The following is a 25,262-nucleotide window of genomic DNA, read 5'->3' as shown; positions in this document are numbered from 1 at the left end:
CAGACTCACCTGTTCTGTCTTCATCTGCAAATTGAGATGACTTGTTAACCCACATTTCTGAGATGCTATGTGTTTGAAAAATGTAAAAATACTACAGGCATACAAATGTTGAGTGTGTATTATTATCAGATTTTAGAAAGGGGTATTGAGTATCTAGTGATTCATATATATTCACAGTTTATCTTGACTTTAGCCTGGAAACTCATATTATCACATTCTGGTTCAGCTTACACAGAAATATAGTAACAACAGAGCTTGCAGTATTGAAATAAAATGAAAAAGCTTTTATGCTTTAGTCAATAGAGTATTTTTCTCTTTACATTTTGAGTATATTCATCTTAGGGTCAGTTAATTTTATAATTTTTTCTAGACAGATATAAGGAGTAATAACTAATCTAGGAATTCTACAGAAAGTTCTATTTTCCACAGAGGGCATGGATATGTAGTGGTAACAGGTGTCCAGCTCTCCAAACTACAACTTAACATATCATTTTATCTAATATTTGAGATTCTTTTTGTGAGCAAAAAAAAGAAAAAATGACCTGTTGCATCAATCCCATTGCTTGCGAGCCACACTTCATACATTACCTAAAGAAAAAAAGGCCATTTAAGATAATTTTTTTTTAAAGACTGGCACCTAAGCTAACAACTGTTGCCAATCTTTTCTTTTTTTCCTTCTTCTCCCCAAATCCCCCCAATACATAGCTGCATATTCTAGTTGTGGGTCCTCCTAGTTGTGCTACGTGGGACGCCACCTCACCTCAGCACGGCCTGATGAGCCACCGCTCATGCCGATGCCCAGGATCCGAACTGACGAAACCCTGGGCCGCCGAAGTGGAGTGTGCAAACTTAACCACTCAGCCACAGGGCTGGCCCAAGATAATTTTTTAATCTAGCAAAAGAGTTAAAAAACGTTCACCCTTGAAATGTTTGCCCTAACCCCTTATACAAGTTAGTCCTAAGAGGAACCATGTTCAGGAAGCCAGGAAACTCAGAGAGAAAAACACACAGTCACACAAACCGTCCGCCAGCAACAAAAGAGTCAGCAAACTGTTGGAAAACAGAGAGAGCTTGTAATAATGAAAAAAGGACAGAGTTTTGTAACCAATCACTTATTGTCTTTTAAAAACACATAACCACATTAACTTTTTGCTTTATACAACCATCTAGAAACTATAAAACAGTACCACATTGTGCATTTAACCTACTTATCAAGGAGGGAACTCCACACTTCATAAGAATTCTACCCATGTAAGAAGGAAAAAGGAGACAGCTAATAGCATAGTCACAGATACAACATGAGTCCAAGCAAGCATCAATTCTTTGACGTCACCTTTTCCATTTACCAGAGTGGAGAGAATAAGAAAGAAAGCAAGGGAGAAAATAGAGGGAAAGAAGCACCCACAGGGGACTAATCACATTCCATAGTTACTTTGACAACCATAGCTCAGGGTTTCATAGAATAGTATCATTTGACCAACACAATGTGGTAGGGGCTGAAGGAAACATGAGTAGAGGGAGAGGGTTTGAAAAGACAGATACATTTTACACCCTATTCCCCTCCTAAATACTCTTCATTGATACAAGCTTCTGTGCTAATCCAGGTAATAGCAAGAAATTAATTTTCACAATGTGATAAAGCTTAAGAGTTCTGCTCTTTTTGCACGTGAGTGGCTCTCAATTTTACCTTACATTTCAAATGAATAACAATGTCATGATCAATTACTCTTTTGGGATACCCCACAATCTTTCTCCCTATTCCCACCATGCTGGTGTTGCTACAGGACAATCAGGGAAGTGTGGGTAGGGACTTCAGAGTGATGACAAAGGGAGAGTGAGATGGAATCCTTGCTCTTTCTTAGAAGTCCACATCCTTCTGGTGGTAAGTCTTCCCTCTGATTTGTGGTTGTACAGAGGAAAGGGCATAGAAGAACTAAGGTAACATGGTAGAAGTTTAGTCAAGTAACTGGTATACAAGATGAGACTGTGTACTTAGCAGACACACTGAATCCAAGGCAAACAGTTGGTTATTTGATTGTCCTCCTTAGGTTGATGGCACCATAAAAAAAACTGAAGGTGGCTTTGATTTAATAATAAAATTAACCAAAGGTCTGCTACAAGGAAACATACTTTAGATGAAAATTAGTATAATGAATCTCTTCACTTCGGGGAAACTCTCCATCTTGTCCCTCTCACTTCCTCTTCCACGGTAAGTAAGCAAATACATTTTGGAAGGTTGTTTTTAAGGGGCAACTCAATATCAGCCTCTTGCCAGTTCATATAAGAACGGCATTATGAGCCACACCAATCAGTAGGCTCCTCTCCACCAGGCAAACTTCTCATATCGCTTAAACTAAGCACTTCCAAATCTAATGAGATGCTTTTACTTTTTCATATTTGGTGAGTAGAGTGTGGTTTAATGCTGGTTAATCTATTGGTTTGTAGCACTGACCACCACAAATTTCTTATGCTCTAAAATAACTCTGTCCCAATGACCATGGTGCTCTGACATTGTATAGACTGAATATACAATGCAGAAAGTCAGCTTTTAAAATTTACTAACAAGACTAATACCTGAAATGCAGAAATGCACATGTTTTAGTAATTTATCTCATTTTAAAATCTCATTTTAACTCTCCAGGCTTCGGCTAATCATCATTAGAAATAAAGTTTACATGCACCATAAAAAGAAAATGAACTAAGCTGACAAATTTGATTTATTCTTTACTTTTTTCCCAAAGTTCTACCAGAACTTATATTGTCTTACCCTAGTAACTATAGATTTTATCTATAATGATACTGGCTTTTAAAATGATTTGAGAAAATTATGGCGATTTTGTAGTTGAGAAAGCCATAGGTACAACATGATTATTTTTTAAATCTGAGAGGCTATCAATTTAAAACATCTAAATATGTTATATAGTAAAAAGTCTTTATTTTTTGAGAGTTAGGCAAATTTCATGAAAACTATTAAAGAAAGCAATAATAATCCAAAATTTTTTTTACCAAATAAAGTACAATCACTTCAGAGAGTCCTAAGTTTTTGAATAAAATAATGCCACGGACAGGGTTATTCTCTAAATTATTTTCCTTACACTAAGAAATTTTTCTAGTCATTGCTTAGAAAATTGCAATTTTCCTGCGTAAGGAAAGTAATGGAGAGAAATGATAGGAAAATAAAGGCAGGTCTCTACCAGCAACATACTCCACTGAAAGGAGAGACAGTAGGCATCACCTCCACGCCATCAAGTTCACATACTTTCCTAAGTGCCCTGGCTTCCACTGCCAAGGTCCAACATCCTCTTGCTCTTCTCTGCTATTTCCACAGCTATTTTATTTCTCTTCAACTAAATGTCTGTTAATCTGATATCTGTATGACTCAATAAGAGGTTACATTTTTCTGTTCTTAACTTGCCTTAATTCACCTGTTAAGAAATAATGAACTGCTTTCTTCAGTTATCATGACTGTACTTGGGTCAAACCATGGTGGAAGGAGACAATATATCAACAAGTTACTTCTAGTAAAATCTCAGTTAAAATATTAGAACTCTTATGTTGAGAATATCAGGAAGTCACGGATCCCAGGGGCTGGGCTCTATTTTCCTTCTTTAAGGGTCTACATAGGTTACTGCGGGGGTGACTGACGTTCTCTTCTCATATCACTGCTTCTGAATCTGAAGTTAGCAGCTTTCTTAAGGAGAAAACTGGCAGATGCTGGAAAAGACAGTTGCACGTAGGTTTTCAACTTCTTCTCAACTCCAAAAATAACCATTATGACCTGATCAATGATGACTTAATCTTTGATCACTTTATTGTCTCTCTGTATGGTATGAAATTATCAACTATTCCATTTTAACGGTATAGGTAGCCTTACATACAGGCACATATTTGTGCACAGAAAATAAGCCACTTTTGTCTTCTAATTTTTCTACACACATCAATGCTTTCTATACTATCTATCATAAAATGAAAAATGAACTTTATTCTTTTATTTATACTTTCTTTTCATTCCTTTGGGGAGCATTTTAACTGACATTATAAACTGAGTGATTCTCAAACAAAATACAACTAGATAAAGCTAAAATCAGATAAGTTTTACCTTTAGTTAGACTGTTACTCCTTTAAAACGACTGTGATGTTCATTTCCTAAGAGTTCTATTAAGAGTTTCAGTGTAGTGGAGTCTCCAACAAAATCATAGGTAGGGTAGCCAGGGCATATAAAATTTAGGAGAGAAAAATGTACATTGCCTTTTTTGGAGGAAAAAATTTAAATGTACACTCTGTCTCCCAGACTATTTCCTCTTGATGAGGAAAAGCCCTCTTCGTCTCTCTTTACAGCTTTAGGAAGAAGATAAAGCCGTGTGTTTCAATACATATTTGAACATCTGTAGTGGTAAGCTGAAAGTTACATAAGCCTTACTCTTGAATGGACTATGCTAATAGGACAAACACAGGAAAGGAATACATTCTACCACTGTATAATCTATGAAATAATAGTGAATAACATCTGGAATCATAACAGTAGAAGAAAGACTAAATTGGCCACAGGATACACTAACGTAAAAACACTGGGGAGTTCAAATACTAGGAGTCAACTGTAAGATTTTATGTGTGTCATTATATAGGTTTACTAATAGAGAATGAAGTTGACAATTCAGATTGCTCTGCATACACAATTAGTATCACCAATTTTATTTGTACAAAAAAATGACTGGTCCACTGGACTTATTTATATAACTCAGTAATGATTAATGCTATTTCTTGACAGACCAGTGATATTCCCCCATAGTTTTAAAGTACAAAAACAGAATAGTTTTTTTAAAAAAAATCCCCAATATAAATAATGCAACCTTTAATCTATTAAGGGTCACTAAATTGTTACCGCTGATTATTGTAAATGATTCAATTTATTTAAACTAAAAAAAAAAAGTAATTAAACTTTTTCTCTTCAGTTTTGGGCCAAGGAACATACTTGGCAAAACACAAAAAAGCAATAAAAGCCACAAAGTTGTATGACTTTTTAGGAAAAAAAAACACCTCAATTCAGAAAGGGAATACATTTTGGAAGCTTGTCAAAATAAAGATAGAAGAAACTCCTTTAAAAAGAAACTATCAGTTAACTGATAGAATTTTGGTAGTAACAGTAACTTTAATATAATCTACTGGAATTATGACAGGGATGAGTAAAGACTTGTGATACACAGGAGAAGAGCTGATGACAAAAGGGGTATATTAAGGGGCAGTAACCACATGTTTCTAAGACTAAGTAAGTGATGATAGCTGCCCTTTCACTCATTTGTTCCTCTGTCTAAAGTTAAGCTGAACAACAACAGCAATTTACTTGCATGAATCCACTGATGCTGACTCTGGAATCTTCATCTGCATTTGGGGGAAAGGGAGGCTTAAAACTTTACTTTTTACTAGTATTTATATTAATTTTGTTAGATAATGAAATGCTAAATTTAATGTCAACCACATTCAAGGAAGTAAAATCCCTTATGGTTTTTGGGCTTATGTGGATGACAGAACCACAGGAAAGAAACAGACAAAGAAGTGAAAATGGGCATTGTACAGACCATGATAGTCTGAAATGTCTAAGAAATACACTTTTTGTGTATGACCATGTTTAGACCCAAAAGATCTTAAAAGCAGGTTTTCTATCATAGGAGGGCATGAAATCCAATGTTCAACCTTTAAAACTGCTGGGAGAAATGGCTGCCAAGGTCTGTTTTAATCAGTGTAAAGTGGAAGAGGAAGGATAATTTGTTCTTTGCTCTCAAAAATATGGTTTCCCCAAGACAGACTTTTAATTTGAGCAAATTCTGGCTAAAGTAAGTGAGCCCAGAAGAAAAATTATCCAATGGGGGTGGAGAGGGTCTCTGAAATAGCTCTGTCTTCTAATTCAGAATAAGTAAAGGTTATTACTTCAATTACCCTACATGCTGAAGCTTGATAAGGCATAACTTCAGTTGTTATGGCTGGAACATGGGCAAATGTATTCTATATCTGTTCTTAAAAAAAAAAAAGGCATCAGACCTCTTAAGTAAATTTCAACTGGTTGTGTGGAAGTGTGTGGATACTCTGCTATGAGAGACATGCTCAGGATTCTAAAGCAGCAGCAACTTAAAAAATCTGTAATAAAACTTTGGCTTAAAATTAAAAAGAAAGAAAAGAAAAAGTCAAACTGGTGCAAGTTGTCTCATGAAAGAGGTATTGTGGACTAAACCCTCATAAATGCTGTCCAACAATAGTTTCCCCTGTCTTCTTTCACTGTTATCACCTTCATTGCACAGGAGTTATATCATTCTTTTATGGTTAAGTTTCATAAATAATGAGAAAACTATATGTAACAAATACATCATATATCCCACCCACCCAGCAACCCTCCCCAAAATAAGAAAAGTTACATCAAATTAAAAAGTAGCTTCGTGAATGAAGGTACTGCTCTAAGTTGCACTTTCCCTGCAAGTGCGGCCAGTGCTTTTGCGCTGGGTATGAAGGAAAGGAAAAAATTCTCCACATAAACTGACAAAAAATTTAAAAATCAATGTCCGGTTTCAACCAGTCAAAACCGGGCCGAGCGGAAGCCGAAGTATCTCGGTACCGTCCCATCAGAGGGTCCTCGCAATGCCTGTTCTTCATCCTGATAGGTATCTGTGTCATTATGATTGTAAACAATCCATAAGATACTATGTTTTTGTTCCTTAAAATGTCCTCTGATTGGCAAAATGAAGTAAATATTTGTTTTAAAAATAGAAAATGAAAATTAAACCAGAAGAAAAGAAAAGAAACACAGTGAGCTTGTTTGGAGTCCATAGGATCCGATCTGGAAGAGCTCGGAAAATGTGTTATGTGTCTTCTCCTGTTTTCAGCTGGAAAGGTACTAGAGGTGGCGTTGGTCGAGGAAAGGATTGTAGAGTAGGAAAACCAGGGATGTTAATCTAGACGTCAGAGGATTCAAGTGTTAGCTTCATCATCTGTGTCTTCTATCAATACCTTAGTGTCACGAGCCTTGGATCTAGTGGTAATAAGGGGGAAAAAGCACTTAGTCCACTACTAAAATATAAACACATCACAGTATTAGGTACATTTCCAATCTTACCACCATTAAAAATACATCCTAAACAGGCACTATATACTGTACCAGATGGACTATTCTTGGAGTTTCATAATCAATTTCAGGTATTATTGGAAAAACACTAAGAAACTAGACTGCAACCAGAGGAAGATAACAAGAACAATGGCAGGTCATGTGCAACAGAGAGAGTAGTACACTAGAATAAGATGTGAGTTTGAGTACTGACTTGATTTTAGGATGTATCTCTTTAACCTCTTTGAGTGCCAATTTTCACCTCTGTAAAGCGGGAATAATAATACCTATTTCATGTAATACTACTTTCATCTCATGGAGGTAGTGTGAATATCAAGTCAGAAAACGGATGTAAAAAGCATCAGTAGCATTAAACAAATATAAGGAATTAGGATGAGGAAGACAGAAATAATGTCATGTGAGGTACACATGAAAAACCAGGAGAGTTAGTCAGCAGAAGATAAGACCTAAGGAGAGGCATGACAGTTGTCTTCCAACAGCTGACAAAGTATGATGTAGAAGAGGGAGGAGACTAAGCTATGTTAGAGAGCCCAACTAGGATCAACTGGTTGAAGTTACAGTGGAGCCTATTTCAGTCCAACACAAGCTATCTACCATGATAGCTACTCAACAATAAAATCAGGTGGCTTGTATAGTTATAAACTTCATTATCATTGACTACTGTCAATGGCATAAGACAACCATCTATTCAGGACGCCATAGAACAGATTCCTGCACTGGATGAAAAATAGGATGAGATCATGTTAAAATATACTGCAACTCACGAGCCTCAAAAGGTGAAAGCAGTACTTGGTAAACTAGGTATGAGAATTCCTATTTGACAGAGGTGGAAATTGACATTCAAAAAGGTTAAGGATATGCTAAAGGTTGCATGAGTCATGAAGCCAGTACTCAAATTCCTATCTTCTTCTTTTACACCCCCTACTCTCTCGGTTACACATCACCTTCTCCATTGTTCTAAATGCCTTCCTCTGGTTGCAATCTAGCATCCTAGTGTTTTTCCACTGAACACCTGCAATTGAACATCATAATCTATTGCCAAAGAGCTTCTTTGTTTCTGAAGCAGAAATAGTGTATGTTAGATTGCCCTCTGCTGGTAACTAACAAGGATTAGACTTTCAAATTTAGGAGCTCAATGAGACAACCACCTACAGCTCTGTCTTCAGCCTTTTGTGGCACTTATCTTGCTCATCCCACCAGCCCCGGCACCCCCTCCTCCTGCTTGATCAAACTCTGCTTCCTTGCTGTCATCATGTGCCACATAACTACACTTCGGTCACTGACAGACCGCATATATGACAGTGATCCCACAAGATTAATACCATATAGCCTAGGTGTGTAGTAGACTATACTATCTAGGTTTGTGTTAGTTTACCCTGTGATGTTCGCACAATGACAAAACAGCCTAACGACACATTTCTCGCAACATATCCCTGTTGTTACGCGGCGTATGACTGTGATATTACCATGCTTTGTTTTTATGTTCTTCCTACTGACCTCTCTGACCATTTCTTTCCTACCCCTTTTGTTTGTTCTTTTTCCTCTTGCTTGTGTTTGCTCCCTTAGACTCAGTTTCTTGCTCTCTGCTTTTCTTTTCTCTACCTTCTCCTCTTCAGAGAACTTCCAAATTCTCTCTAAAGCTTTGGGCAATTTCTACTCTGCTTCCTTATATCAATGGGTTACCATTTCCACTTCCTATTTTTTACTTCCTTTAAAACATGTTACATTCTTTTTAGTCCTATTGTAAACATCCTAATCCAAGGTCTCAATGTCGCATACTTAAGAATACTGCAATGGCCTTCCAATTGGTCTTCTGGCCTTCAGTTTTCCCTTTCCCAATATATCCTAGAGTGTCATTAAAACTTAGGAAAGTAGTACTTTCATAACATTATTCTTTTACGAAAAAATTCTGCCTGACTCCTTCCTGCCTACAAGATCAAGCTTGCACTTTTCAGCCTTTTACAATCATACTTCATCTATTCAGCTAAATTTTCCTACTATAGTTCTAGTCACATGCTTTTTCTTTCTGCTTCTCATTTCCATCTTTATGTTTTTACTGTGCCTCTAAGCCTATTCAAACACTCCCTTATCCTTTAGAAAACTCCTCAAGCTGGACTTAAAGTTTCTTCCTTCATTCCAATCCACTGTGATATCTACTCTCTCTAAATTTCAAATGCAGCCACAACATATCCTACATTTATTGTTTCTTTTAGGGACATATAAAGTCAATGATTGATAAAAATATTGTTATAGGTAATTAGTAAGAAAATAAAAATAGTAATACCTTATATTTATTGAGCTCTTTCTATGAGGAAACTGGTCCTAAGTCATAAAAATTTAATCCACTTAACTACCCTGTGAGCAGGGACCATATTAATCCTAATTTATAGATGAGGGATAATATAGAGACATTAATAATTTGGCCAAGGTTACATAGACGGCAAATGGCAGAGCCAAGATTCCTAAAGTTTGTAGCTTGAAAATTATTTCTATATAAAACATACTGAAGAGTCAAGTAAATTTTTCTCCAACAAATTTTCCCCAGTGTACTTTTACTGTCAAATTAGTGGGCAGTAATTAATGCATTAATTAATATATTAATGACTTTTTACTCAATGTGCTCATTAAGACATTCTATAGCTTGGATCACATAAAATTGCTGTTATTGCTGTTTTTTGTAGGTGAAAAATGGTTGAATGCCAGCAATTTCATTTGGTTCAACCTGATAGCTTCTTAGCTTAAATATTACTTAGTGCTAAACATGAAGGAAATTCATTTCACTGAAGTGGAAGCCATACATACTGAGAAGCAAGGCGAGGCCGGCGCAAGGATATGCTCTGGCTGTACTTCCAAGGCCGGTTCTTCTGGCGGTTTCGTACCCCGTCCTCCTGGTCCATCATCTGCTCTAGGAGTGTCTGATCATCTGCATTGAGAGGGGCCACAGAGATGTCCCGCACAGCACGGAATTCACCACAGTTATTCAGATGTTCATTCTCCAGGCGAAAGAAGTTCCACACAAATCGCCTTAGCAAAATGCAGCAAAGTAGGCAAATTACTTACAATTGTGAACATTATTACCATAATCTGTAAACCTCCCAGTATATCAAGTTTCTACTCATGGAAACAAAAACAAGGAATTAAGGGCTAAAATATTAAAAGAAGATAGAAAAGGATGGCATTGTGGTGGGGGAGGGGAAGGGAACAAGAATGGAGTAGGCAAAGGGAAGAGACTCATGGAATGCACTTTCAGAGTAGTCACTCTTTTACTTTATTGAATAAATATTTATTGAGTGGTTACAATAAGACAGGAAAAGGCACTGAATGAGAGAGACAAAGCCTCTGCCCTTATGGGGTATAATTTTTAGTAGCAAGAAACATAATAAGCACGTAAACAACTGCCTAATGCTAAGTACTCTGAAGAAACTAAAGCAGGGCAAGGGAATAGAGCATCTTTCTCTGAAGAGACGGCATCTAGCAGAAACCTGAATGATGCAAGGAAGTGAGTCATGTAAAATTCTGAAGAGAGGTGTCCTAGGCAGAGGAAATAACTAGTATAAAAGGCCCCAAGTTGGAAAGGCCTTTGGTGTATTGACACAGCAGCGAGGAGGTCAGTGGGGCTGGAGTAGTACAGGGAGGTTAAAATGGCAGGAGAAGAAAATTGAGTGGCCTGATCCACAGAGGGCCTGATAAGCCATAGTAAAGAGTTCAGATTTTAAGTGTGATGGAGAACAAGGAGAGTTCTAGGCAGGAGAATGATGTGATTTATCTTAAAAAGATCATTCTATCTGCGGCACTGTGAATTGATCAAAGGGAGACAAGAACACCTGAAAGAAGATCAATGAGAAGCTATTGCAAGTAGTCCAGGAAAGAGATGATGGAGACCTGGATTAAGGTAGTAATAAGAGAGGTGATGAGAAGCAGATAGACTAGGAATTTATTCATGAAGATGGAGCTGACAGGACTTACTGACATGGGATGAGAGCGGTGTCAGGTTTTTGGTCTCAGTGAATGGTGACACCACATACTAGAGATCTGGGTTGTTCCTATTAGGCTAGAGCCATTATATATCCAGGGGAAAATTCAGTAGCTAGATGGAAATGAGCCTGAAGTTCAACGGAGAGTCTAGGGCTGGAGACAGCATTTGAACAGTGTTTCAAGTCATGGGCTTAGGAATAACAGAAGTGGAGAAGAGAAGAGGGCAGAGGATTATAACCCTGGAGCACTTCAACATCTATAACTTGGGAAGAAGAAGAAGAATCAGTAAAGGAATTGAGAAGGAAGAGCTAGTGAGACAGAAGAGTGTAGTTTCTGAGAAATCAAGTGAAGAAAGTGCTTTGCTGAGAGGTAAAGTAAAAGTACACAGAACTGACCACTGGATTCAGCAACAGAGAAAGTATGATGTAAGAGCAGAGATTCTAGGACACTGACTACATTCAAATCATGGCTCTACCACTTACTTGGTGTAATGACCTCAGATGAGTTAGTTAACCTATGCTTCAGTGTCATCAGTAAAATGAGACAGTGACAGTAGCTGCCTGGTAAGACTGCTGTGAGGATTCAATAAGTTAATACAAGCAAAGGGCTTAGAACAGTGGCAGGTACACAGTAGGCAATATATAAATATTTGCTGCTACTATTATTATTATTACAGATTATTAACAAAAGTGATTTAGGCTGAGTACTGGGGAAAAAAGACGAGTTGAATTACAGGGAGATGGGGGAGGAGTGAGAGAGTGGAGACAGCAAGTATAGACATCTCTTGAAGAGTTCTGCCATAAAAGAGAGCAGAAAAATGGGCAATAGTTGGAGCAGGAAAGTAGATTCAAAGGAGGCTTTTTGCTCTTGTTTTAAATTGGTGATAGACCATCCGACTCTACTAAGCAAATATGTTTTTAAAAAATAAAATAAGAATAAAAAAGTAATTGAGCTTTTTTTTAACCAGAATTTTTTTTTTTTTAATTTATAAAGCATTATACATGAAAGAGAAAGAAGTGGGTGGATGAGTGATGGAGAGTTTGAGGTCCTAGACTTAAGACACTGGGGAAAGTGAAGAAGTGAAGGAGGGCTGACAAATGGTTTGGAGAGGGCATTGACAGCAAGCATACAGTTTCTAGATTCAATTTTTATCTTTCAGGTTTATCTTTGTTTCCAGGTCCTATCTGATTTTATCAGGCCATCTTGATAAATGTGCATATCCTGACTCAGAGGAATGCTACACATCTGTCTGAAAATATCTCTATTCCATCTTCATTTGTGAAACATATTTTCACTGGGTAAAGAGTTCTAGGTAGGCAGTTATTTTCTTTCAGCACACTGAAGATACTTTAATGACTTCTGACTAATTATTGCTGTTGATAAGAAAGCTGTCAATCTAACTGCCAGTTCTTTGAAGATAATCTGCATTTTAATTAAAGATTAGATATGTAAAAGTGTGCAAATCGTACATGTGCAGCTTATTATAAAGTGATCATATGTGTAATTACCACTCAGAAATAAGAAATATAACACTACCATATGCCCAAAGCTGTCTTTATGACCCCCTCCTATGTTATCTTCTACAGAACTTATTGATTTACCTTTCATATTTAGCTCTGCAATCCACCTGGAATTGATCTTGTATACAGTATGCAATAGGAGTCGAGATTCATTTTTTTCCCACATGGCTATCCAGTTGACTCACTATCATTTATTAAAGAACTTCTTTTTCTCCACTGTTATTTAGCCACCTTCGCCATACATCACACATCAGGTAATGTTAATACATGTGTGGATGTGTTTCTGGACTTCCTATTCTGTTTCAGTGGACGATTTGTCTATTTTTTCACCACCACCAGACACTGTCTTAATTACTGTAGCTATATAAGTCTGGATATTTGAGAGCGTAAGTCCTTTAACTTTGTTCTTTTCAGCATAGTCTTGGCTATTCTTGAGCCTTACTGTTTCCATATAAAGTACAGAACTAGCTTGTCAATTTTCACATGCATACATCTTTCATTAAATCTATCCCTAGGTATTTGATATACTATTTTGATGCTATTCAAAATGGTGTGGTTTTTTTGTTTTTTTTTTTTAAAGATTTTATTTTTTCCCTTTTTCTCCCCAAAGCCCCCGGTACATAGTTGTATATTCTTCGTTGTGGGTCCTTCTAGTTGTGGCATGTGGGACGCTGCCTCAGCGTGGTTTGATGAGCAGTGCCATGTCTGTGCCCAGGATTCGAACCAACGAAACACTGGGCCGCCTGCAGCGGAGCGCGCAAACTTAACCACTCGGCCACAGGGCCAGCCCCCAAAATGGTGTGGTTTTTTAAAATGTCATTTTCTAGTTGTTTGTGACTGTTTTTTCAGAATACTAATTTATATTTATATTAACCCGATATTTAGGGACACAGCTACATTCATTCTAATAACTTACTGGCAAAGTTTTTGAATTTTTTGCATAGACAGTCACGTCGTTGGTGAATATTATTGTTTTATTTTTCCTTTCCAATCCTGATACTCTTTTCCCTTCATTACACTAGCTATACTTGCAGTATGATGTTAAATAGAAGTGGTAACACCAGGCACACTTACCTCATTCCTGATCTCAAGGGAGAGCTTACAGTGTTTTATCATTAAATATGATCTCGCTTGTGTTTTTTGTATATAATCTCTATTTTTTTCATGAACAGTTACTGACTTTTCACAATGGCATTTTCTACATATGTTGAGGGTTCCTTCCTGTTAATATGGTGAATTACACAGATTGATTTTTAAATGTTAAATGATTTTTGAATATTAAATCTCACAGTCCTAGAATGAACCTAACTTGGTTGTGATGTATTTATTATCCTTTTGAAATACTGTTGGATTCATTAGCTAATCTTTTGTTCACAATTTTTGCATCTGTACACAAGACAGATTAGTCTTTCTTGGAATGTTCTTGTAGGTTTAGATATCAAAGTCATGCTGACTGCACAAAATGAACTGGGAAGTGTTTCTTTTATTGCCTCTTTTCCCCGGAAGAGTTTTGTATAAAACTGATAGTATTTCCACCTCATACATTTGGAAGAATTCCCCAGGCCTGCATTTTCCTTTGTGGGGAAGATATAATATGGATTTAATTTCTTTAATAGATATAAGCCTATCAGATTTTCTATTTCTTCTTTAATGGTTCTGATAAACTGTGCTTTTTGAGGAATTTGTCCATTTCATCTAAATTTTTTAATTTATTAGTATAAAATTACTCAAAATATCACCTCAGTCTTTTAAAAAAATCTTTAGGATTTTTGCTATTTGTAATTTGTGCCTTCTTTCCTTTTTTGCTTGATCAGTCATGTTTAAACATTTAATCTATTTTATTAGTCTTTTTAAAGAACTAACTTTGGCTTTGTTAATTTTCTTTATTGTATGTTTATTTTCTATTCCATTAATTTCTGTTCTTTATATTTTCTTCCTTCTACTTTGTTTTGGGTTTGATTTGCAGTTTTTAAATTTTTCTTATTTCTTGAGCTATATACTTTTCTAATATACACATTTAAGGTTATACACTTCCCTCTAAGTATGGCTTTAGCGGCATTCTATATTTTCTTTTGTCACATTTTCAATTTCATTCTGCTCAAAATATTTTAAAGTTTCCTTTGCAATTTCCACTTTGACCCATGGGTTATTTAGACATGTACTGCTTAATTTCTAAATATTTGGGAATTTTCAGTTTCTTTTTGTGATTTTCATCTTCTGAAATTTGTTGAGACTTGCTTTATGGCTCAGTATATGGTTAATTTTGCTACACGTTCTACATGCATTTAAAAGAATGCGTATTTCATAGGTGTATGCAGTGCTCTACATATGTCAATTAGGTCAAGTTGGTTAATTAACTGCTAGGTTATTACTGAGAAAAGTACATTAAAATCTTACTTTAAAATTGTAAATTTGTCTACTTCTACTTTTTACCAACGTCAACTTTTACTTTACATATTTCAAGCTATCTTATTAGATACATACATATCTGAATTGGCTATCACAACTGAATCTCAAAGCCCATAGGTATGGCAAATTTCTTCAGTGCAAAATAGGCTTTAGTGCTCTGCTTATTTTGGGGTAGCTACTTTAGATTTTGGGCTACGTTGTCAGATTATTGATGTTTTCAGGAAAATTTAAAAAACATTCGATCTGGGATTTTTATTGTTTCCACTGAGAAGGCTAGGCTGAATAACCCAGACTGCCAAATTGCAAAAAAATGATTCTCAAAAGATTTTAATTTTAATTTCTGTTCTAAGACTTTTTACCTTCCAATTTTCACTCATGATTCTTCCAATGGAGCCCACTTCTAAAAAAGCTTATAATGAGTCATCATCAGTAGTTAGTTAAACTTTTTAAGAATTAATCTCTTAGCCCTTCAAGTAGGATTTTTCCAACTCTGAGGCTGACGAGAAGTTTGAGAAAAATTGGAAAATCTAAGCTTTTCAACTGTAAGTTTTAAAAAATTCTAATTTATAAATATTGGACATCTTTAGGTAAAAAGAATCTTTAATAAACTTTTTGGTTGTTTGCTTACCGGAAAACCTCAAGGGGAGCAAAAACAGTAGCAATGATGTCCCCAGAATGAGGCAACAAAGTCATGGAGGTAATTGAGATTTGGACAGTCCAAGCAAAGCGTAGAATCACATCCTCTATGATGGCACAGTAGTAATAGGCCTGAGAAAGAATAAGCAAATTGAGTACACTTATTATCCTGTTTCTCACAAATAAGCACACCTATCACAGCAACAAGACTCACACATGTCCCACCAACAAGCACAGGTTAAAGAGGAAAAAGTTTTATTTTCATTTTATTTTATATTTTAGAAAGATTTCACCAATTTAATTTTTTCTTAAGTGATGCAATATTCAAAATGAAGTTTTACTGAGTTTTAGTAATCATTTAACAAATATATCTCATTCCTATATTGCATATCAGGCTCTCTTCTAGACCCCAGAAATACAAGCTAGATCAGATCCTTGATCTGACTGAAATTACATTCTAATATGCACCTGATATGCTAATGACTCAATACTTAATATTAGAAAAGATCAGCAGATTTATTAACTGTTAGTTGCACTTTTATTCTCAAATTGCCTTAACCTGCATTTGAAGGAAGTTTTGCCTTGCTTTTTGATGTCAGGAAATGAAATTAAGCTTGGATTTCACAAACATGGCTGAATTTAAGGAAAGTTCCATTTTCACATGGGAAAGACAGCACTCAACTAATTCTTCCAGGTGCTAGTACGCAGTATTTAGGAGAACAGTTTTAGCTACACCAAAGTCTTAAGTACACAAACTGCCAACAGACCAGAATTGTAATTCATGGATTTGCTTATTATTAATCTCTGAATAATTAGCTCTTTAAATATGTGTACTTAAAGGTTGTGACATCTTATGGGAACTAGAACTGCTATGTATTAAGCCATAGCAGTTACTCTATTTTTAAAAAATTTTAACAAAGGAATACTAGTCATGTTATAATAAAGGCTATTAACAAAAAAACAGCAGTCCCCTTGCCACCTCCTCTTCCTATTCTCTAGAGACAACAATCTTCAAAATTTGTAGTTATTTCTCCTAGTATCTATCCTCCATATTTCTAAACAATGTGCGTATACTGCTATATCCTAATTAATCAATTTTAGACATTATCATTGACTGATTATGATAGATTTTATGAAGATTTTATTAACACATTAACATACCTCCCTGTTCCCTTCCCCATCCATCCAATATAGTGATAATGCAATTTTTGGATAAATCCACATTGAGCGAACTCATTATTAGGCCCCAGTGAAGACCTGCAATTTGACGTGTCTTTAAGAGTCAGTCTTAAGCTGATCCATAGTTGACTGACATGAGAGCTGATGTCATCAAAAATGTGAAAGTTTTTTGGGAGGAATACACTTCACTTGAGGTCAAGAGACACAGAAAAGCTAAGATTTAATATAGAGATAACAAAAACGCTTCCAGAACCTGGGTGTGGTGCTCAATACTATGCATCATTAATCCCTATGAAGTGATTTTAAGGTTCACATAGCTGTGTTCTTCTTTTTTTTTTTTGGTGAGGAAGATTTGCCCTGAGCTAACATCTGTGCCAATCTTCCTCCACTGTGTACGTGGGATGCCTCCATAGCATGGCTGATGACTGGAGTAGGTCTGCACCAGGGATCTGAAGCCACAACCCTGGGCTGCCAAAGCAGAGTGAGTGGAACTTTAACCACTCGGCCCTGGGGATGGACCCCATATAGCTGTGTTCTTAATTTTTAAATGAAGTTCCACTAGACTCCACAAATAATTTCTTCCCACTTCAAGTAGAATGAATTTTATTCCAATATTTGCCTTTTTAAAATTGAACAGAATGTGGTGATCCAGCAGAACATTTTTCTTATAAATTTGCACATTATAATGCAGGAAAGCATATGCCTTATCTCTAGGGTCATGAAAATATGTAATAATAAAGAAACTGATTGAAAGATTCTATTCACTAATTTCATTACATAGAAACCAATAAGTCAGAACTATTTGAAAGGAGAAATGGATTAACATTTATATAAAGATACAAACAGCTCATCTAAGCAATCAGCATAACAAGAAATAAATGTATCATATCTCTCAGTAAGGTAAGAATGGTATAAGGAACAATAAGACACATACATTTGGTGAGCACAAAAGGACCATATTTACCTGAGTTCCTGTCTGTTCTCTGAATTTTGCTCAGCATTATTGATTTTTTTTCAAATGAGATTTATAAAGATAGGTCTAGTATCTTGGTCATATAACCAACGTTTTCACATTGAGATTATCCTACTGCTTTTGTAAAAGAAGATCATTGTCAATGATATCCTCTTTTCTGCTTTCATTTGCTTATCTGAAATCACCCCACATATCATTCTTCAAATCCACTCTCCGATCATTTATCTTCAATCCTCACACTTGAAAACAGCCTGCCATACTCACCAATTGAGTATTACAGATTCATACACTTTTCAGAGTACAATTTTGAGGTACTAGTGACATTTTGACACGTATAAAATATTAGTGACCCAATCTATACTCCCCTCCTCATCACAGAATTTCAGAACTGGGAAAGGACCAAGAGGTAATCTAGCATAATCCCACACCTTATAGAAGAGAATACACTGGAGTCTGGTTGCCTAAAGTTACACAGCTAGTTAGTGAGGGAGCTGGGATTAGAATTCACTTGTCAGGATTTTCAGTTTGTTGTTTAATTTCTTTCAATATCTGAGTAAAGATACTCTTGATCTTCTGACTTCTAAATTTGGCCTCTCTCGTCCTTTTCTTCATATATAGATAAAATCCGAAAATACTTCCTAAGGAATTATCCATATATTTTCAGATGGAATTGGCACTTCAACAAAAACTGGTTGAAATAAATGAAAGGAGAAGTCTTTTCAATGCACCCAAGCAGAGTTAGGTACTCCCTTTCCTTTGTGCTTTCATAGCACTGTTCATTCCATCAAGTGTTTATTGATTCATTCCACAAACATTAAATCTACTATATGCCAGGCACCATGTTGGGCAGTGAGAGATATGGATACCGAACCAGATAATTATAATACAATGTGATAACTGCTATAATGAAAGTTTGGGATTAGGACAAATGGGTAAATATGCCTGGAGAAATAAAGAAAGGCTTCTTAGAGAAAGTAACACTTAAACTGACTTTTAAAAACAAGGAAGATGAGTTTGCAAGGTACAAAGGTGAGAGAGGGCATTTGAGACAAAGTGAATTGCATGTTCAAAGACAAATAATAAATTATAATAAGTTATTTATTCCTCTTTTCTAGTCTTTAACACATTGTATTACAATCTGTTTACTTATCTGTTTAGAACATAGTTTATGGCCTCTTTGAGAACAAGAATTTTACTTTGTTTTTATTTTCTTTAGTGCCCAGCATATAATAAACACTTGACACATTTTCGCTTACTGAATGAATTAATATTTTTGGTAATTATTTTTTCTAATTATAATATTACATTGGGATTGGGTATGTATTGTAATAGGATTTACCTGGTGGAACACCTGAGTTATTTTTTTGTTTAACAAACGCAAACACTTTGTACATACTTTTTGAGGGTATACAATCTCTTCCCGGAGGAAGGTGTTTTCTCCGGCATTCTTATCAAAGAGACCCCAGTCCATCTTTAGATCCCAGATCAGAGTATAGCAGGAGCTGATGATGCAAAACACGATCCACAGGTAAAAGAACACCACAGTGTCTGAGTGACCCCGTTCTGAAGAAAGAAAAAGGAAAAGAGAAAATCACTAGATTTAAGTAAAATTCTTCATTAAATAAAACTATTTTAAAAACAGACTCTTTATACAGCTCTATAAGAAAAGATTTTAAACAAATCTCCCTAGTAGGATTATTGTCTAACAAAGGTTAAGTAATAAATCTGATTCTCCTTCCAAAGTAATCATTAAACATTTATCAAATACATAAAATCTGTACAAACGTGCATTTGGAGTTTTGGAGGCTCTATGCTGAATATGTAAAAATCCAAATAACTGCAATGGAAGTTTTGAATATTACAAAACGATGTCATTTTAATTTTTGCCATCAGGTGGCAGCTTAGGGTCAAAGATCAAAAAAAATATATGAAACACCAACAACGAATGTGCTGCATTCACTTCAAGAAATTCTCAGATTGTTTTTACTTTAGAAGAACATTTCCTTTGTACACTTACATTTTTTCAATACTTATTGTGAAGGCAATCAGATAGTTTTAATTCTAGATAAAACGCCAGAAAGCAACAGACTGATGAGGAATTCATCCTTAAGGACATATGTAAAAGCAAATTTCTCTCAACTCACAAAGCAAAGCATGGTATATTTTTGCTCCTTTTAGAGGTTGTTTATTGATAGAAAGGTCTAATTTGACTTTATGCTGGGAATACTATAAAGTAACTTTTGCCTTTATGTTGAGAACACTATAAAGTGCACTAAATCAGAGTAACAAAAATAATTTGCAAATGTAGTTATACGATTTAGTCTTTTTCACTCTTAAGTCCCTTATATATTCTCTAATGAAATTCTTCTATGGTAAGTTTGAGAGTCATCATGATGTTATTTGTGTTCTCTGTGTACAGAATGTAGGTGTGTAACTACTAATACGATCCTGAATCATCAGGAAAAAAGGGTATAAAACATACGATTAAAAAAAAATTTGAATTTTGGTTAGTTTACCAAAGGCACAGAGAGTAAAGAATGCATCATACGCTATCCACAATCCTTCCTATTAAGATAAACACGTGTTTATTAATCATTTTTAGGTATTAAAGTGTTAGGTCCTGTATGGGTCAAAGGCGCCCTTTATAAATTTATAATCCAGTAAGTGAAACAACAGTTTGTTCTTGATGATAAACTTGAGCTAAAAATGAATATAAACAAACTACTATTAGAACATCAAGGAGAATGGGAATGTTTCCAACAGTAGGAAATAAGAGGAAGTAGAATTTGAGTTATTTCCAGAAGGATAAATAAATAGCGTTGCAAAAGTCAGGCACATGAGGTAAGGCCATTCAAGGCTGAAGGAAGATAATGAAAAGGCATGGGAGTGGGAAAGTGCAAGGTGTGTCTGAGAAGCTGCAAATAATCTAAATCTAGTGTGGGTGAAAATATAGAGATGTAAGGATTTATGATGATTTGAAATGAGGCTGGAAAAGACATTCTGAGTCTGACTGTGGAATGCTTTCTTGGGCCTTAGAATCAGATCTGTATTTTAGGAAAATAACTGGTCTGGTTGCTTGCGTCAGAATTACTTACTAGGTTAAAAAAATACAGATATATCAGAGCTACAGTGTTGTGTTAGTCAGTTCAAAGCAGCTCATGAGAGCTGATTGTTAAATTTTCAGAAACTTTGTAAGCTGGTTGTAAACATAGTCATTTTTAAAAATTAAATTACATAAACTTCCAATTAGTTATATTAAAAACCAAAGTAGCAAAATCTCAAAATTCATGACTTCCTAATTATTCTACTAAATTTTGCCATTATCTATTCTTTTAGATTATGTTTATTGTATCTGTATGATGGAAATACTATATAATACTGTGCTACTACACATCTTTTCCCAGCATTCAATGTTATTATCTTAGTAGCTTGAATTTGGCTATGGTGGAAGTTATTTATACGATGGAAATCAGCAAACACTGCAAATCAGTGCCTCCTATTCCCACTCCCACTCAAGAGCTTGTTTATTAAATATCTGCCAGCACACCACTATTCAGCCTCTTCTTCTGGAATGTCAGTGGCAGGGAAGACAAACTAATATTTTTTTAAATGGTCCACAAGTGATTCCAATGAACAGTCAAGCTTGGAATATAAACACATTTTCAGGTTTAAATTATTTCCACAAACTTTTCTTTATCAAAATCAAATTGGGTTGAATATTTACACTAAAACATTGTGCCATTTGAGTTATCAATTTAAAAGCCCTAACAAAATATTTACTTATTATCTGGAGTTAGTTGGATGTTCTGATGTATTCATTTCATTCTATAGACAGATACAGGGTCTAGCTGAGTAACACTGTTCAATAATTAACAACATGGTTGCAGTAAAAAAATCCTATAACTCATCTACTAAGGTTTGCAAAGAATAAAGCAAATTCAGCAAGTTAATAAAATTTACACTCTTCTCATATTTTCAAAACAAGATCAACACGGAGATAAAGACAATTAACTATAAATTTATATTTGCAACTTTTTTTTATTGAATGCTTACTATGTGCCAGGTGCTTTATATATATTATCACGTTTGGTTTTTGCAACAATAAACAATCATTTTGTTTGCTAGTAAGAGTAACCAAATCAGAACAGAGTAATAGTACATTCAGCAGGAGGTAACAAAATAAACTCAAGCGAGTATAGGAAATATCAAGTCTTATTAAAGTTGATTTTCTTTCCTAATTATTGAAGAAATCATGCAATTCAAATTATAGAAGAGGAGATTGTGGGCGGAAAAGTAAAAAAAAAAAACGAAAAGGAATGAATAATGACACTAAAGGTAATGTGCTAATTCTCTTTTTTTTCTCTAGATTTTAAAATCAAGTCCTATCCTTAGAATATAAGTCTTAAAATGGTACAGTGGGTCAAGAGTCTCCCTCCTTTCTAAGCCCTTATAAATTTCTATGAAACATACATGAGGACTGATTGACTTAAAAAACAAATATGCGATTATTTTAACAGAGTATTTTGGAATAAGAAATGTTTTATCTTACGGTCTTCTTCAAATGATGACTAGCAGACACTTGGTCTACATATGCTACATTTTGGTCTTTTTAATTATTACCCTTATTTGATCTTTCCCATTTCCCAAATGAGGAGTGTTTCTCCCTGAAGTCATCTGCCTTCATTGGTATTCAGGGGATGTACTGGAAAGATATTATCACTTTGGGCAAGTAATTACATCTAATTCTCTCTTGGCTAACTCTGGTAGCCCACGTTAGTGATGTTCAGAATCACAGAAAATCAAGTCATTGCTATTCTACCCTAAGCTTCTATCTATTACACACCTGCCATGTTAGACACATAATTCATACTGGACATATTTATGGTAATGGTATCTACTGAATCTCAAACAAATAAAAATAACCTTCTTAGAGTTTTGTACCCATAGCCATTGTCAGAAGGACAAAGAAAAATAACATGTTAGGAAAAGTACTAAGAGAGAAATGAGAAAAATTATACATGGAAATCATCCTAAATCATATTTCAGGGAGGATATTTTAAAAATGACAAAAGTGAAGAGAAAGTGAACAGTCTTCTTTTCAACTAAAACATTTCTACTCTGGTAATAGTTCACTAGTTTTTAACCTGAAATGAAGTAAGAAAACAAATAAAACAGACTGCACACCTTTTCAAAGCCCAAACCTATATCAGTAAGCTGAGTTATGAATAAGTTTGGCGGCTAGCAAATCCTAGTTTTATTCCTACAACCCCAAAAAATCAAACCACTGAATTATGAGATTAATATGGCTTTCTGAAAAATTAATGGACATGGATACTTCCCTGACCTTTAATGTGTTTTAGTTAATATGCGAGGTCACATATATTACACTTCCTCAAGTGATTATCATATTTATCCTCAGGGCAGCCAAGACAGACATAGTTATTCTCATTTTACAGTTAAGGAAGCTGAAGTTCAGAGAGACAGTCACTAAGTGCAAAGATAACTGGATTTGAAGTTAGAAAGTCTGTGTTTGAATCCAGACTGTAAGTCTTTCCAATTCTGTAATTACAGAAAATTCATAACCTTAAAATGATTGAGACAAAAATGGAAATTATTAGGCCTACAGATAAATGAGGAAATTAGAAATAGGAATCTATCCGAAGAACTTTTTGTACTATACAGTGTTGTTTCTCTATCACAACTCTAAAATGAAAAAACAGTTCCATAAAACTATGAAGTAACATTAAAAACATTTCTAAGGTACGTAGAAAATAGAATTTAAAAACTATACACATATTATTATCTCATACTGTATATAAAACCACGTTTACAGAAAAGACAGAGGTGGCTATCTTTGACGAGGGAAGTAAGATTATTAAGGGGACTCACTTTTAACTTTACGTATTTCTGCATTATTTGAATTTCACTTTTACAGTGATACGTATCTAAGTTTTACTTGCATAATTAAAAAGAAAAGAAAAAGACAGGAAAAAAGAAGCAAAAATTCTCAACAAAATATTAGCAAACTGAATTCAACAATACATTAAAATGATACAACACGATCAAGTGGGATTTATTCCAGGGATGCAAGGATGGTTTAACATGAACAAATCAAACATGATACACCACATAATAAAATAAAGGATAAAAATCATATGATGATGTCAACAGATGCAGAAAAAGCGTGTGACCAAACTTACCATCCATTTATGACAAAAACTCTCAACAAAGTGGGTATAGTGGGAACAAATCTCAACATAATACAGGCCATATATGACAAGCCCATAGCTAACATCCTACTCAACCATGAAAAGCTGAAAGCTTTTCTACTAAGATCAGGAACAAGACAAGGAGACCCACTCTTACCACTTTTATTCAACAGCGTATCAGAAGTCCTAGCCAGAGCAATTAGGCAAGAAAAAGAAATAAAAAGCATCCAAATTGGAAAGGAAGAATTCAAAGTGTCATTTGCAGAAGACATACTATATATAGAAAACCCTAAAGACTCCACCAAAAAACTGTTAGAACTAATAAATGGATTTAGTAGAGTTGCAGGATATAAAAATCAATATACAGAAATCTGTTGCATTTCTATATGCTAATAACGAACTATCAAAAAAAGAAATTAAGAGAACAGTCCCATTTATAATTACATTAAAAGGAATAAAATATCCAAGAATAAATTTAACCAAGGAGGTGAAAGACCTGTACACTGAAGCCTATAAGACATTGATGAAAGAAAGAAGACACAAATAAGTGGAAAGATATTCCATGCTCATGGATTGGAAGAATTAATATTGTTAAATGTCTATACTACCCAAAGCAATCTACAGATTCAATGCAGTCTCTATTAAAATTTCAATGGCATTTTTCACAGAATTAGAACAAACAATTACAAAATTTGTATAGAACCACAAAAGACCCTGAATAGCCAAAGGAATCTTGAGAAAGAAGAACAAGGCTGGAGGCATCATGCTTCCTGATTTCAAATTATATTACAAAGCTATAGTAATCAAAACATATGGTACTGGCATGAAAACAGACACACAGATCAATGGAACGTAACAGAGAGCCCAGAAATAAACTGACACATATATGGTCAATTAATTTACAATAAAGGAGCAAGAATATACAATAGGCTAAAGACAGTCTCTTCAATAAGTGGTGTTGGGAAAACTGGACAGCAACATGCAAAAGAATGAAACTGGACCACTATTTTACACCATCCACAAAAATTAACTCAAAATGGATTAAAGATTTGAATGTAAGACCTGAAACCGTAAAACTTCTAGAAGAAAACATGAGCGGTAAGCTCCCTGAAATTGGTCTTGGTGATGAATTTTTGGATTTGACACCCAAAGTCAAGGCAACAAAAGCAAAAATAAACAAATGGGACTACATCAAACTAAAAAGCTTCTGCACAGCAAAGGAAACCATCAACAAAATGAAAAGACAACCT

The 25,262-nt window shown here is 35.1% G+C and overlaps 1 protein-coding gene across 1 annotated transcript in view; it reads right to left on the bottom strand.

Annotated features, from left to right (window-relative positions):
• Window positions 1-1,051: 1,051 nt before the first annotated feature.
• XPR1 (xenotropic and polytropic retrovirus receptor 1) overlaps window positions 1,052-25,262 on the bottom strand; it is a 198,600-nt gene continuing 174,389 nt past the window's right edge. Inside the window, exons 12-15 of the mRNA XM_023640652.2 lie at window positions 19,200-19,366; window positions 15,644-15,783; window positions 9,914-10,135; window positions 1,052-7,018 (exon numbers count right to left, since the gene is read on the bottom strand). Coding sequence (XP_023496420.2) covers window positions 6,958-7,018; window positions 9,914-10,135; window positions 15,644-15,783; window positions 19,200-19,366 — 590 coding nt within the window. The 3' untranslated portion in view covers window positions 1,052-6,957. The remainder of the gene's footprint in view (window positions 7,019-9,913; window positions 10,136-15,643; window positions 15,784-19,199; window positions 19,367-25,262) is intronic.

This window comes from Equus caballus, chromosome 5, assembly GCF_041296265.1.
Source record: "Equus caballus isolate H_3958 breed thoroughbred chromosome 5, TB-T2T, whole genome shotgun sequence".
Classification (NCBI taxonomy): domain Eukaryota; kingdom Metazoa; phylum Chordata; class Mammalia; order Perissodactyla; family Equidae; genus Equus; species Equus caballus.
Note: the sequence above shows the minus strand (reverse complement) of the source record. Positions and strands in the feature narration are given on the sequence as shown.